A 16,206-nucleotide genomic window follows, 5' to 3' on the forward strand; every position below is an offset into this window, starting at 1 on the left:
GCAGGGAGCCCGATGCGGGACTCGATCCCAGGACCCTGAGATCATGACCCGAGCCGAAGGCAGACGCCTAAGCAACTGAGCCACCCAGGTGCCCTGGAAGGGCTTAATTTTTAAGAAGTAGTGTTCCTATAGGTTCTCCTTGGTATCTAGGAACTAATATTATGATCTGTTTCTCCAGGCTGTGCTGTCCTCCAGACTCTGCTAAGAAGCTTGTTGGTGAGCCTTTTGTCCTGAGAAAAGCTGTGCCTGTGGATCTCTTCCCCCACACCCTACACTGTGAGCTGGTGCTCCTCTTCACTTGATAAGCCACCTCCTATGGGATGCAGGTTGTTTATTTTTTATTTTTTAAAGATTTTATTTACTTGAGGGAGAGCGAGTGAGCACAAGTGGGATCAGCAGCAGAGGGAAAGGGAGAAGCAGACTCCCCGCTGAGCAGGGAGCCCGATGGAGGGCTCGATCCCAGGACCCTGAGATCATGACCTGAGCCAAAGGCAGACGCTTAACCGACTGAGCCACCCAGGTGCCCCTGCAGGTTGTTTATTAAGGCTGGAATTTTAGTACCTTCCAGGTCTGGCATCTTGCTACATTGCAGTTCCTGAGAGCATTATTGGAGAAACCAACCTTTGGATCTCAAGCAGGAAGAATATACAGGTGCCCCTTGAACAACATGGGTTAGGGCTGCTGACCCCCCTACACAGTCGAAAATCTACCTGTAACTTCTGACTCCTCAAAAACTTAACTGCTATTAGCCTGCTGTTGACTGGAAGCCTTGCTGATAATAGAACCAGTGAATTAACACAGATTTTGTATGTCACATGTATTATATACTGTATTCTTACAAGAAAGGAAGCTAGAGAGAATAAAATGTTATTGAGAAAATACATTTGCTGTATGGTATTTATTGAAAAAAAATCTGTGTATAAGTCCGTCTGCACAGTTCAAACCTGTGTTGTTCAAGGGTCAACTATAGCAGGCCTTCTATCTGATACAGATTTATAACCTTAGTTTTCAGGTTCCCTTGCTCTCACAGATGTTGGCTTGGTTGTGGCCACTCCTCAGCCCTAGATCTAGACTGTTCTTTCCTATTGCTGTCAGCCTGTCATGGCTCCCTTGGTCCTAGTTCAGTCTAATCTCCTCTGTCTGACTGTGTGGTGTGGAGACAATATAACTAAGTTTTTCTCTGCAGCTGGTAATAATAACACATTGACTTGGGTCTCTGTATTTGCTGAGAGATTTTGGTAGATATGCCTGCATTCCTTAAGTGGCCAAGGATTAGAACTAGAAACAAATCTAGCTTTTTTTTTTTTTTTCAAGATTTTATTTATTTATTTGACAGAGAGAGAGAGTGAGAGAGGGAACACAAGCAGGGGGAGTAGGAGAGGGAGAAGCAGGCTTCCCGCCAAGCAGGGAGCCTGATGCGGAGCTCGATCCCAGGACCCCAGGATCATGACCTGAGCCGAAGGCAGACGCTTAACAACTGAGCCACCCAGGTACCCCACAAATCTAGCTTTTTTAATAAAAAGCAGCGTAAACTATAATGTGATTGCAGGGTGACTGCGTGATCTCAGAGCTTCATCCCTTTGGGTTTTCTAGGCTTTGAAGTTCTAGAATACCCTTTAAAAATGGTAGGAACAATAGCACCAATCAGCTCTCACCTATGGAAGGAGAATTGGTTATAGTAGAGACACTGTGGGAAAGAAGATCTTCAAAGAAGAGACTGAATACCTGTAACTGTGCTATGTAGTATGGACGCAGAAAGCTCCACAATCCCCTAATGATCCAGTATATAATAAACTGGATATGGAAACTGACATCCTCTAGTCCATGATTTCTTCAACTCTGGAGTTGTCCTTGGTTACTTGTCCAACAATTTAGATTGTGTTTTAAATCTTTTAACAGCCTAAAGACATGTACAAAAATCTGATTTATAAAATGATATTGGGTCAACTGGTATTTTTCTCGATCCTAAATACTTATGGAGAAGCCTCCTTCTCAGAAAAAAATGTGGCCATTAAAGCTACTACATACATATCCATTTAAAAAATGCTAGAAGGAAATAATGTAAAGTGATAAAAAAAAGTGTTGACTTATGGCAGTCTGATAAGTTTTATTTTCATTTCCCTATTTTCATTTTATGTAATGGGAAAGCGACTTTTCTCTTTTGTTCCTCATATCTGTAAATGGCAAAACTGTCTATTAGTTACCTAAGCCAGAAACCAGAGTTAGGTCTCTCAGTCTCATACCAACTGCCTACAAAGGGGGTTCCACCTGGATATCTTCTGGGTACTCCAAACTCAACATATCTAATGTTGCATGCTTCATATCTCTCCCCCAAACTTGTTCTTGCTCCTGTATTCCCAGTCTTGATGAATATACCAATCTACTCAGTCACTCAAGCCAAAAGCTTGGGAATTATATCTGAGTCCTTCTTCTCTATCTCCTTCTCCCATCCAACATATCACAAGTCTCCATCCCTGTAGGTTACCATCGTTTCTTACCACATTATTGCTCAAAAGGCCATCTTCTTTTTTTAAAGATTTTATTTATTTATTTGAGAGAGAGCACAAGCAGGGGGAGGGGCAGAGGCAGAGGGAGAAGCAGGCTCCCCGCTGAGCAGGGAGCCCAATGCGGGGCTCGATCATGACCTGAGCTGAAGGCAGATGCTTAACTGACTGAGCCACCCAGGTGCCCCTCAAAAAGCCATCTTCTTAACTGATGCTGTGGTATCCACTCTTGCCCCCATCCATTCCATTCTCTATAGCCATAGTGAGTTTTCTAAAATGCCAATGTCATTATGTTTCTCCAGTGCTTAAAATCTGTCATTGGCTTCTTACTGCTTTTAAAAAGTCCAAAATTCTTTTTTTTTTAATGATTTTATTTATTTATTTATTTGAGAGAGAGAGAGTGAGAGAGAGCATGAGCTTGGGGTAGGGGCAGAGGGGAAGGGAGCAGACTCCTCGCTGAGTAGGGAGCCTGGCTCGGGCTGTGACCCCAGGACCCCGAGACCACGACCTGAGCCAAAGGCAGACACCCAACCGACTGAGCCACTCAGATGCCCCAAAAAGTCCAAAATTCTTGATGCACCCTCAATACCCCTTCATAATCTGGACAGCCTTATTTTTCTATGCATTAAATTCCTTTTCCTGGAAAAGATAAATTTCTTCCAATTCTGGTCCTTTTCATACTCTGTTCCTCAGCTTGGAATGCACTTTTCATTACCTCTTCTGGCTAATTTTACTTATCTTTCTGTTTTTAACTTAGATATTCCCCTAGGAATATAGGATTGGTTGTATAATCAGCTTCCTGCTAATTTTGTTAGTGTTATTATCTTGTAAGATGATTTTAGAATCATGCTTCTGTCATCTTTATCATGAAAACTTTCAAATTACAAGAAAGTTGAAAGAATAGCGCAACGAACACCAATATATTCACCAAGATTCAGCAAATGTTAAATTTTGCCATATTTACTTTATCTGTGTATCTGCTCTTTGGTAAACTATTTGAAAGTAAGTTGTAGACATGCCATTTCACCTTTAATCCCTCAGCATACATCTTCTAAGCAGGACCTTTTTCTATGTAACTCTATGGTACATGATACCATAAGCACAGCTAAAAGAAATTAACAGTACCTCACTGATCTTCACAAATATTATCTAATATCTAATCCAGTGCTTCTTGAAGTATGGTTTGCAGACCGCTTGATGGTACACAGGGAGATAAGGAGCTTGGACCATAGTATATCAGTGAACCACATACTTCACTGAGAAAGTATGTCACAAAAAAAGCTGAATAAAACAATGTGCTTAGTGACATAGTTCATTTACATCTATGGGCTGGCTGAGTAGCACTGCTCTGTATTCACATTTCCCCAGCTGTCTCCTAAATGTCTTTTTTTAGATTATTTATCTATCTATTTATTTATTTATTTATTTATTTATTTATTTATTTATTTATTAGAGAGAAAGAGCACAAGCAGGGGGAACAGCACGAAGGAGAGGGAGAAGTAGGCTCTCTGCTGGGCAGGGAGCCTGACGCGGGGCTCGATCCCAGGACTCCAGGATCATTACCTGAACCAAAGGCGGATGCTTAACCGACTGAGCCACCCAGGTGCCCCTAAATGTCTTTTTTAAAAAGATTTTATTTATTTATTAGAGAAGGAGAAAGAAGACTCCCCGCTGATCAGGGAGCCCGATGTGGGACTTGATCCCAGGACCCTGGGATCATGACCTGAGCCGAAGGCAGCCGCTTAACCAACTGAGCCACCCAGGCGCCCTCCTAAATGTCTTTGGTAGCTGTATATATGGCTATATGTTCATATGTTGCATTTGGGTGTGGTGTTTCTTTTAATTTAGAACACTCTCTCCACTTTTTTTTTTTTTTTTAAATGGCATTGACTTTAAGAGACCGGCTCTGCCCCACATTAGGAATCTAATTGTAGTGTCACCAGCCATCCTGTGACTGTCCTGCTTTAAGCACTGGTCCTGTATCCCGGAATAGGATGCTTTGTTTCCTTATGGTGGTGTTTAGCTCTTCCTTCCAGCCCCTGAATTTCCTGTAAATGAGAAGTGCTTGGGATCAGAGGCTTGATTTGATTCGATTAAACCATTTTTTTATAAGAATGCTTCATAAGCAATGTCGTGTGCTTTATGTCACATCTTAGCAGGAGGCATGTAATGTAAGTTGTCCACTCTTAGTGAAGGTGATTATTTAGGTGGTGGCCCTCAGAACTCTCCATGTGATTTTCTCTTTATAATTAACAAGAAATCTGTGGGGTGTTACTTTGGTACCATATGATTGTCCTGTTCCCCAGTAACATCTCACCTAAATATTTTAGCATCCGTTGATTATTGTTTCCTGACTCAGTAATTTGGTTTTCTGATTTTTAAAATGTATTCCCTGGCTTGGTGCTTTAATTGGGGTTGGAAAATGTTGATTTCCTAATTCTGTCATCCAGTCTATTTTTCTTAGCTGGCATTCTTGTGTTTTTTTTTTTTTTTTTAAAGATTTTATTTATTTGACAGAGAGAGACACAGCGAGAGAGGGAACACAAGCAGGGGGAGTGGGAGAGGGAGAAACAGGCCTCCCGTGGAGCAGGGAGCCCGATGCGGGGCTCGATCCCAGACTCCTGGGATCACAACCCAAGCTGAAGGCAGATACATGATGACTGAGCCACCCAGGCGCCCCAAGGCATTCTTGTGGGTGGCTCAGATGGTTAAGCGTCTGCCTTCCGCTCAGGCCATGATCTCAGGGTCCTGGGATCGAGTCCCACATCGGGCTCCTTGCTTAGCAAGGAGCCTGCTTCTCCCTTGGCCTGCCACTCCCCCTTGCTTATACTCTCCCTCTCTCTCTCTCTGGCAAATAAATAAGTAAAATATTTTAAAAAAGAAAGAACAATGGAAATTGGAGTTGCCATATGTATACCAGTAGTAGCTAAAGTAGCTGTAAATTACCAGGAGATTTAAGGGTTTGTACTAAATCTCTTCCAACTGTAAAATATCTAGGTCTAGAGCAGTGGATCACGAACTTCACTGCACATTAGTGTCACCTGGAGAGCAATTTAAAGTACTGAGCCTTGGACCCAGGACATTCCAATTTAATTGGTTTAAGAAGGGTCTTAGGTGTCAGTATTTAAAAAATGCCCTCCACCCCAGTGATTCTCATGTGCTGCCAGGATTGAGAACCAGTGGTCTGGGTGGGGCTTTGCCTTTCAAAGTGTGGCCCCTGGACCAGCAGGATTGGCATCATCACTTAGGAGCTTGTTAGAAATGCAAACTTTCAGACTTCACCCCAACTCGATGAGAAACTGGGGATGGGGCCCACCAAATCTGTGTTGTAACATACTCCCAGGGGATTCTGATGCTCATTCAAGTTTGAGACCCACTTGTTCAGAGCAACTGTTCCTCAACCTTGGTTGCACATTAGAATCACCTGGGGACCTTTCAAAACAGAGGTTCCTGGGTGTCACCTCCTTAGAAAGTCAGATTGCCTTCATTTTGGGTGTGGCCCTAACATCGTTATTTTAAAAACTCCCTAGATGACTCTAATGTGCAAGTAAGGCTGAAAACCATGGTCTGGGGTTTTTGTCTCCAAGCCTGGTATTTGACTTGATGAGTGACAGTGCACATCAGATTGCAGATAAAAAACTAGGTGTGTAATGCATAGACCAAATATCTTGCTTTTTTGCTTCCTCCTCGTCTAGACCCACCCAGGGTCTCTAAGCACTGGTTTGCACTCCTTTGAAAAGATTTTCATCCCTTGAAAGCATTCCCTTTCCCATTCTTCCAGCAGTTATTTTGGTAGGTGTGGTAGAGAGTGGGCTTGAGATACCATCAATTCCTAGTAATTCTAGCCAAGCCTTAAAGTAACCCTCACCCATGGCAAGAGAAAAGTGAGCTCATTTTTTTAAGATATTTTATTTATTTATTTGACAGAGAGAGAGATCGAGAGAGCACAAGCCGGGGGAGCAGGAGAATGAGAAGCAGGCTCCCCACTGAGCAGGAAGCCCAATGCAGGGCTCAATCCCAGGACCCCAGGATCATGACCTGAGCTGAAGGCAGACGCCTGACCACTGAGCCACCCAGGCACCCCGAAAAGTGAGCTCATTTTAACATTAATGTAGGACAGTTGTTTTAAGGAATTCTCCTCAGCCTGCTTCTGACCTGTCTTCAGAACTAGCTTCTTCTCATTAGGCTCAACCTAGAGTTGCTGAACCTCTGAGTGCAATTTTGCCATTGCCCTGAGTGCAGGTTTGGAGTTTTACGTATGGCAGTGGTTCCTAGTCTTAGCTGCGTGATGGACTCATCTGGGAGCTTTTAAAAAAAGCTCCTGGTTCCTGGGGCTTGGTCCCTAACCCCAGATATTCTGATTTAATTGATCTGGGGTATGACTCAAGGATCTGGAGTTTTAAAAGATCCCCCAAGGTGATTATAATGTGCGGTCGGGGTTATTATCCTCCGATTAGGGCTGTGGTTCCCAAACTTGTCTGCATAATAAAATTCCGCAGCGATCTTTTAAAGCTTCCAAAACCCAGGCCACACCCAGCACCAATTAAATAATCACAGCCTCTGGGGTGGGACATAGGAGTTGGTAATTTTGAAGTTTCCCCAGTGATTCCAATGTGCAGCCAAGTGTTGAGAACCACGAGGTTAGGGTATTTGATGGTTTGGGGTTTGGAAGGGAGAAGAGAATTATTGTCATTTGCTGAGCTGTAAGTCTTCCAACCCTTCATCTTCAAAATCACATTGCCAATTTATAATTTACAGGGGCGTCATTGTCATTTTTCTTTTTTTTTTTTTAAGATTTTATTTATTTATTTGAGACAGAGAGAATGAGAGAGAGAGAGCACATGAGAGGGGGGAGGGTCAGAGGGAGAAGCAGACTCCCTGCTGAGCAGGGAGCCCGATGCGGGACTCGATCCCGGGACTCCAGGATCATCACCTGAGCCGAAGGCAGTCGCTTAACCAACTGAGCCACCCAGGCGCCCCATTGTCATTTTTCTAAGAGCTGTATTTCAAAATGGCATGGCCATAAAATGCAGTCATGAACCAATTGAAGCTCCCTCAGAGCTTACCAATTAATTCAAGTGCAAAAGGACAATTGAAATGGAATATAATTATGTCCCAGACTTAAACATTTTCCATCAGCTGCTTTGGTTCTATCATTATATGTATTTCCACATTATATTTCCCATTGTTTCTTCTCAAAGATTAAGTGGGATGGCAATGCTGACATCCAGCCCAGATTCATTTGGTGGAGGAACATGTCAATATCAAGTCCATTCCTGTTAGAGATCCTCAGAGTACACGGAGGGGGAGAGGCCTTTGCTCTGAGGACCTAAAAAAGGAATTTAAATATTTAAAAGTGTTGGCATTTCCTGCTTGCATTTTACTGATCACCTTGATTTGTAACCAATCCAAGGAATATCTGAGGAGAAGAGAGGTCCTTATTATATATACTTAGCTGTTTAATAGTTTTCCTCCTCCAGCTAGACTGTAAGGTTTGAAGCCATAAGGGCTATCTCCTGTTCGCTGTTGTATCTCTGTTTAGCACCCAGTCCAGTGTCTGAAATGTGCAGGTGCTCAGAGAGACAATATAGCATGCTAGCCAAGAGGACCAGCTTTGGAATCAGTCTGACCTGGCCTTGAATCCCGGCTCCATCACTTATGTGCTGTGTGACGTTGGGTGAGTTACTTAACCTCTCCAATCCTCTATTCCCTGCCCCTCTCCCTGTAAAAGAAGGGTAATAATAGTACGTAGCTCATGGGATTGTCATGACCCATTCAGCAAGACATTATTTGTAAAGCACCTCGCAAATTGCCTGGCTCATAGTTTGCGTGCAGTAAGGCGAGAGTTATTCTTAGAGTTATTCTCCCTCTCTGGAGATTAACAAGCCAAAATAACCCAATCAGTTTGGTTTCTGTAAGATTTCAGTACTTAATTTCAGGCAAATAAAACCAATGACACATCGGAAAGAGTCTCTTCCCTGTTGGTGTTTGTGTTTCTCAGCATTTATGTTATAGTCAATATTGCAACTTCTAGTAAAAAGTTTAAATAGAGTTTGGAGAAAAAAATGAAGCATAGAAAACAGATAAGGCCATCCCTCTCATTTTGTCACCCTCAAAATATTGGTTACTAAAATAACCCACTTGTCAAATCCCTTTGTACTGCTGTGAGAAGTGCTAATGTAAGACATGTTTTCTGAAAATAACCGTGATGAGGTGTCATGAATTAAGGGCTTTGGTACAGAAGTGATAAAGTTCCCTTCTGGGTAGAATAGCTCAGGATCATAAATTGCACACAACCTCTACTGACTTACCTTTTCCACTTCCTAAAAGGAAACTAGTTTCCAGGGGTGGGTTTGTTTTTTTTAAAACTACACATACTATAAATGCTGCATAGTAGGATTCTAGATTAGATCCTAAACAGAAAAAGGACATTAGTGGAAAAACCGGTGAAGTCAGAATAAAGTCTGTAGTTCAGTAAATAGTATTGTACTATATTGTTAGTGTCATAGTTTTGATCAACGTACCAGAGTTATGTGAGATGTTAATGTTAGGGGAAGCTGGGTGAAGTGTATACAGGAACTCTGTACTATGTTTACAGCTCTTCTGCACATCTAAAATTATTTCGAAATTAAAAAAAAAAAAACCCTAAACATAGTCTTTTAAAAACTAAGCATACTGATTGAAAGCTAATTCTAGTAAAACCAAGTGTGGGCAGGTGTTCAGGCCAGGGCTCCAGGGATAGAATAGTGCTCACCCAGATACCCAGTTATGGGCATATGCATTACCTGTGACAAGGTGACAAGGGGCAGGAGTAGCATGTAGCTATTATTTTACGATAAGGAATTTCTGGCAGCCTATCAAAAAGCAGTTCCTTTCTTTCAGTATAAGTTAGCCTGGTTCAAAACACTGCAGCCTGACCTAAAAGAGGTCCAAATATAAATGCTCCATTCAAACAAATGGATAAAATGGGTGTCAGAATGGATAAAAAAAATAAGACCCATCTACATGCTGCCTGCAAGAGACTCATTTTACACCTAAAAATACGCACAGTTGAAAATGAGGGGATGGAGAAGTATTTATCACGCAAATGGGTGTCAAAGGAAAGCTGGAGTAGCAATACGTATGTTGGACAAACTAGACTTTTTTTGAAGATTTATTTATTTATTTGAGAGAGAGAGAGTGCACACAAGCTTGAGTGCATGAGTGGGGGGAAGGGCAGAGGGAAAGAATCTCCCCGCTGAGTGTGGAACCCAACGCGGGGCTCGATCTCACAACCCTGAGATTACAACCTGAGCCAAAACCAAGAGTTGGACACTCAACCAACTGAGCCACCCAGGTGCCCCTGGACAAACTAGACTTTAAAACAAAGACTGTAACAAGAGGTAAAGGAGGACACTATATCATAATAAAGGAGACAATCCAAAAAGAAGACATAAAAATTGTAAGTAGCTATGCACCCAACATGGGAGCACCTAAATATATGAAACAATTATTAATAGACATAAAGGAACTAATTGATTATAATACAATAATAGTAGGGGACTTTAACACCCCACTTACATCAGTGGACAGATCATCTAACCAGAAAATCAACAAGGAAACAATGGCTTTGAATGACACACTAGACCAGATGGTCTTAACAGATATATTCAGAACATCCCATCCTAAAACAGCAGAATACATATTCTTTTCAAGTGCATATGGGACAGTCTCCAGAACACATCACATATTAGGTCACAAATCAGGCCTCAACAAATACAAAAAGATAGAAGTCATACCACGCCCCTTTTCTGACAGCAGTGCTATGAAACTAGAGGTCAACTGCAAGAAAACATTTTGAAAGACTACAAATACATGAGGTTAAGCAACATGCTACTAAACTATGAATGGATGAACCAAGAAATCGAAGAAGAAATGAAAAACTACATGGAAACAAAAGAGAATGAAAACACAGTGATCCAAAACTTTTGGGATACAGCAAAAGCGGACCTAAGAGGGAAATATATAGCAATATAGGCCTACCTTAAGAAGCAAGAAAAATCTCAAATAAACAACCTAACCTTACACCTAAAGGAGCTAGAAAAAGAACAACAAATGAAGCATAAAGCTAGCAGAAGGAAGCAAATAATAAAGATTAGAACAGAAATAAATGATATAAAACTAAAAAAAAGCCTATTAAAACAGATCAATGAAACCAGGAGCTGGTTCTTTGAAACAATTAATAAAATTGATAAACCACTAGCCAGACTTAACAAAAAAGAAAAAGGAAAGGACCCAAATAAATCACAAATGAGAGAGAAATAACAACCAACACCAGAGAAATATAATTATAAGAGGATATTATGAAAAACTATATGCCAACAAATAAGACAACCTGGGAAAAATGGATAAATTCCTAGAAACATGAACTACCAAAACTGAAACAGGAAGAAATAGAAAACTTGAATAGACTGATAACCTGCAAAGAAATTGAATCGGTAATCAAAAAGCTCCCAACAAACAAAAGTCCAGGGCCAAATGGCTTCACACGTGAATTCTACCAAACATTTAAAGAAGAGGTAATACCTATTCCTTTCAAACTATTCCAAAAAGTAGAAAAGGAAGGAAAACTTCTAAATTCATTCTATGAGGCCAGCATTACCCTGATACTAAAACCAGATAAAGACTCCACTGAAAAAAGAACTACAGGCCAATATCCCTGAGGAACATGGATGCAGAAGTTCTCAATAAATATCAGCAAACTGAATCCACCAATACATTAAAAGAATCATTCACCATGATCAAGTGGGATTTATTCCAGGGTTGTAAGGATGGTTCAGCATTTGCAAATCAATCAGCATGATATACCACATAAAGGATAAGAACCATGTAATCATTTCAATAGATGCAGAAAAAGCATTTGACAAAGTACAGCTTCCATTCGTGATAAAAACCCTCAACGAAGTAGCTTTAGAAGGAACATACCTCAACTGAATAAAGATCATATATGAAAAACCCACAGCTAATATCCTCCTCAATGGGGAAAAACTGAGAGGTTTTCCTCTACAGTCAGGAACAAGACAGGATGCCCACTCTCACCACTGTTATTTAACATAGTACTGGATGTCCTTGCCACAGCAATCAGACAACAAAAAGAAATAAAAGGTATTCAAAATCATCAAGGAAGTAGTAAAACTTTCACTATTTGCAGATGACATGATACTCTATATAGAAAACCCAAAAGACTCATCCAAAAAATTGCAAGAACTGATACATGCATTCAGTAAAGTTGCAGGATACAAAGTCAACATACAGAAATCTGTTGCATTCCTTTTTTTTTTTTTTTTTAAGTAGGCTCCATGCCCAATGCAGGGCTTGAACTCACAACCCTGAGATCGAGACCTGAGATCAAAAGTCAGACACTCTACCGACTGAGCCACCCAGGCGCCCCTGTTGCATTTCTATATACTAATAATGAAGCAGCAGAAAGAGAAATCAAGGAATCAATCCCATTTACAATTGTATCAAAAACAATAAGATATCTAAAAATAAAACTAATAACTAAGGTGAAAGACCTGTAATCTGAAAACTATGAAACACCGATGAAAGAAACTGAAGATGACACAAAGAAGTTTTTATTCCATGCTCATGGATCAGAAGAACAAATATTGTTAAAATGTCTATACTACCCCAAGAAATCTACACATTGAATGCAATCCCTATCAAAATACCAACAGCATTTTTTCATAGAGCTAGAACAAACACTCCTAAAATTTGTATGGAACCACAGAAAACCCTGAATAGCCAGAGCAACCTTGAAAAAGAAAAGCAAAGGGGGAGGCATCACAATTACAGGGCTTCAAGTTATTACAAAGCTGTAGTGATCAAAACAGCATGATACTGGCACAAAAAATAGACACATAGAGCAATGGAACAGAATAGAAAACCTAGAAATGAACCCACAACGATATGGTCAATTAACCTTTGGCACAGCAGGAAAGAATATCCAATGGGAAAAAGACAGTCTCTTCAACAAATGGTGTTGGGAAACTGGACAGCTACATGCAAAAGAATGAAACTGGACCGCTTTCTTATACCATACACAAAAATAAACTCAAAATGGATGAAAGATCTCAATGTGAGACAGGAAACCATCAAAATCCTAGAGGAGAACACAGGCAGTAACCTCTTTGACATTGGCCATAGCAACTTCTTTCTAGGTATGTCTCCTGAGGCAAGGGAAACAAAAGCAAAAATAAACTGTTGGGACTTCATCAAAATGAAAAGCTTCTGCACAGTGAAGGAAACAACAAAACTAAAAGGCAACCTATGGAATGGGAGGAGATATTTGCAAATGACATATCTGATAATGGGTCAGTATCCAAAATATGACTTCTAAAAGGCAACAACCAAAAGGAAAAATAATCTGATTAAAAATGGGTAGAAAACATGAATAGACATTTTTCCAAAGAAGACCTACAGATTGCCAACAGATACATGAAAAGATGCTCAACATCACTTACCAGGGAAATACAAATCAAAACTACAATGAGACATCACCTCACACCTGTCAGAATGGCTAAAATCAACAACGCAGGAAACAACAGGTGTTGGCAAGGATGCGGAGAAAGGGGAACCCTCCTACACTGTTGATGGGAATGCACACTGGTGCAGCCACTCTGGAGAACAGTATGGAGGTTCCTTAAAAAAGGTAAAAATAGAATTACCCTACCATCCAGCAATTACACTAGTAGGCATTTACCCAAAGAATATAAAAACACTAATTCAGAAGGATACATGCACCCCAGTGTCTATAGCAGTGTTGTCTGCAATAGCCAAACGATGGATCAGCCAGTGTCCATCAACTGATGAATGGATAAAGAAGAGGGGGTACACATATACAATGGAATATTACTCAGCCCCCAAAAGAATAAAATCTTGCCATTTGCAATGACAAATAGAGTATTAGAGAGTATTATGCTAAGTGAAGCAAGTCAGAGAAAGACAAATTCCATATAATTTTACTCATATGTGGAATTTAAGAAACAAAACAAACGAGCAAAGGGAACAAAAAGAGAGGCAAACCAAGGAACAGACTCCTTTCTCAAAAAGATTTTATTTGTTTGAGAGAGAGAGAGAGAGAGAAGGCACAAGTTGGGGGGGCTCGTGAGGAGCAGAGGGACAGGGAGAAGCAGATTTCCTGCTGAGCAGGGAGCCTGACACGGGGCTTGATCTCATGACTAGGAGATCATGATCTGAGCTGAAGGCAGATGCTTAACTGACTGAGCCACCCAGGTGCCCCAAGAAATAAACTCTTAACTATAGAGAACAAACTGATGGATGGTTTCCAGAGAGGGTGGGTGGGTGTGGGGGGATGGGTAAAATAGGTGATGGGGATTAAGGAGGGCATTTGTCATGAGCACCAGGTGTTGTGTAGAAGTGTTAAATTACTATATTGTGCACCTGAAACTAATACTGTATGTTTACTGGACTTAAAAACTGAAAGAATAAATAAAAGCTGAAAAAAAAGGAGGTCCAAATATATATGTTGTCTTCAGCTCCCATCTTAGAGTTTGGTCAGCTAGGTGTTTGGAAGGAATTTCTCACTGTAGTGCTAAGCCTGAAATGGTGCCCTGAACATGAGAGGAGTGGGAAGCGTAAGGATCCAACCCATTTTAAAGCACCAGCCCCCTGAGCACTCAGTTCCTTCTCTATTCCCTGGATCAAATGAACTGTGGCGTGAACTCCTGTTATCAGCTAAAAGGCAGGTGTTTCTGTAACCTTAATGTGACCAGATGACAATTTCAAAAGGGGTTGGCGGAGGGGGAGTGGAGTCTAAAAGGACTGTGGCACTCTTTGTTCTCTTAGGTTCTTTAGGGATGAACCCTTCTATGTATGTTTTTCATAGCTGTGATCAGCATGTGTATAGGCTGTTTTCTGTTTTGCTGCTTTCATTTAACATTATTTTACATTCTGCTTCCCACTTGTGCAGCGTACGTAATTGTCATCTTTAATGGCCGGGTAACATTCCGTTGTATTGAATGGCATGATAGTTCTTAGGACTGGGCTCCTTTCTCTAAGCAGATATAAAAGGCTTGCTGTTTCTTAGCACCAGAGGTCTATTTTAGTTCCTGGAAGTGGAGACTAACATGAGCGTGGGATGGCGTGGGATCCTTGAATCATCCTCACACAGCACATTTTGAGTGCTTTGTTAACATCACTCTGCCCACCACCTGACAGCAGAGCCTCCTGGCCCCAAGCCGTGCACTTCAGAGGCATAGGGATGGAAGTACAAGCCCCTGACCCCCACGACCCCCAGCTCGTGCTATCTCCGTGCCAACAGCAAGAAGTTCTTGCTGCCTTCTCACTCACCTGGGTTCCCTCCACCTGCATTTCACATAGAGATACAAGAGAAAAGGCACGGAGAGTGGGAGGGTGGATTATTATAGCTAAAGAAGTAAGGCACCGGTCGGGGGTGCCATGGCTAAAGTTCTTCGAGGCACCCCTGTGAAAAATGAAGTAGGATGTGGGGATGATTTCCAGGCCTGGCAAGCTGGGCCATAGCCCTCACTCTCTACACCCCTTCCTGTCAGAAATCCCAGGTTTGGGCATCCAGTAAAGGGTTAAAAGGGATGCGCAACAAAGCAGGTGAGTCCAGGCGTGACCTCTACCCCACCCATGGCCAGTGGCATTTTATGGTTAAGAATTCTAGTTGGCAGGATTCTCCTGAGAAGAGTGTTCTATTCAGTGCGCTTGGTTAGGTCTCACTAGTAGCAACTGCCTTGAAAATGAGTGATTCTAATTGGTTCCTGGGAGGAAAGAGTGATATTCAAAACACAACTCGTATGGTCCAAGCACCAAACACTCAAACAGTCAGGGATTTATAGCTATGTTAGCTTCTACTGGTTTCCATGCCCTAATCCTAATTGATCACTGTTCTTTCTTAACTCTTACTGTGTACTCATTATATGACCTGTGTTCTGCAGATCACACCAGATACCAGTACCTGTCCTCCAGGCAGGTAGAAACAACATATAAATGGAGAGTGGTGAGTAGATGCCAGGAGTTGAAACCCCTTCCAAACAGAGGGACTCCCTCTATCGCTGCATATTGATTTCTCTAGTCAGAAAACCCAGGCCTGTCCTTCAAGACAAAATGGACAAGTACTCAGATCCATATGGGCCTTGTTGAATGATGGACCAGGGTCTTTTGCTCACAAAGTGCCTCTGACAAGGAGCTAAGCTTTAAAAGTCCTAGAGGAGGGAGGCCAAGACCTTGACAATGAAAGGAGAGAAATTCCCAAGGCAACCACTTGCCTGAAAGAAAATTTGCCCCTGAGGGTCAAGAAACTATCCTTAATCTAGGTCTTGGGCTGCTATGCTGAGACATGGATTTGTAAGACCTCTTTGGCAGATGTAAAATTTTCAAAGAAAAGGATATGGGAGGCAGTGGTTAGCAGTGGTTATATAGTCACCCTAAATTCTCCATGCTCTTTTTTATTGTTATGTTAATCACCATACATTACATAATTAGTTTTTGATGTAGTGTTCCATGATTCATTGTTTGCGTATAACACCCAGTGCTCCATGCAGTACGTGCCCTCTTTAATACCCATCACCAGGCTAACCCATCCCCTCCCCACCCCAGAACCCTCAGTTTGTTTCTCAGAGTCCATAGTCTCTCATGGTTCGTCTCCCCCTCCGATTTCCCCCCCTCATTTTTC

General features: G+C 41.6%; 1 protein-coding gene and 1 long non-coding RNA gene across 2 annotated transcripts in view; both read left to right on the forward strand.

Annotated features, from left to right (window-relative positions):
• Positions 1-1,261, forward strand: part of TRMT2B (tRNA methyltransferase 2 homolog B) — a 46,158-nt gene extending 44,897 nt beyond the window's left edge. Inside the window, 2 exon segments of the mRNA XM_035017970.1 lie at positions 179-326; positions 559-1,261. Coding sequence (XP_034873861.1) covers positions 179-302 — 124 coding nt within the window. The 3' untranslated portion in view covers positions 303-326; positions 559-1,261.
• A 5,294-nt stretch (positions 1,262-6,555) lies between these two features.
• On the forward strand, positions 6,556-15,969 carry LOC118023201. Its single transcript, XR_004682712.1, has 3 exons — positions 6,556-6,593; positions 8,047-8,181; positions 15,470-15,969. It is a non-coding gene; the product is annotated as an uncharacterized LOC118023201 (long non-coding RNA).
• The last annotated feature ends 237 nt before the right edge of the window (positions 15,970-16,206 follow it).

This window comes from Mirounga leonina, unplaced genomic scaffold (genome assembly GCF_011800145.1).
Source record: "Mirounga leonina isolate KUSES-001 unplaced genomic scaffold, KU_Mleo_1.0 Mir_101414, whole genome shotgun sequence".
Taxonomy (NCBI): domain Eukaryota; kingdom Metazoa; phylum Chordata; class Mammalia; order Carnivora; family Phocidae; genus Mirounga; species Mirounga leonina.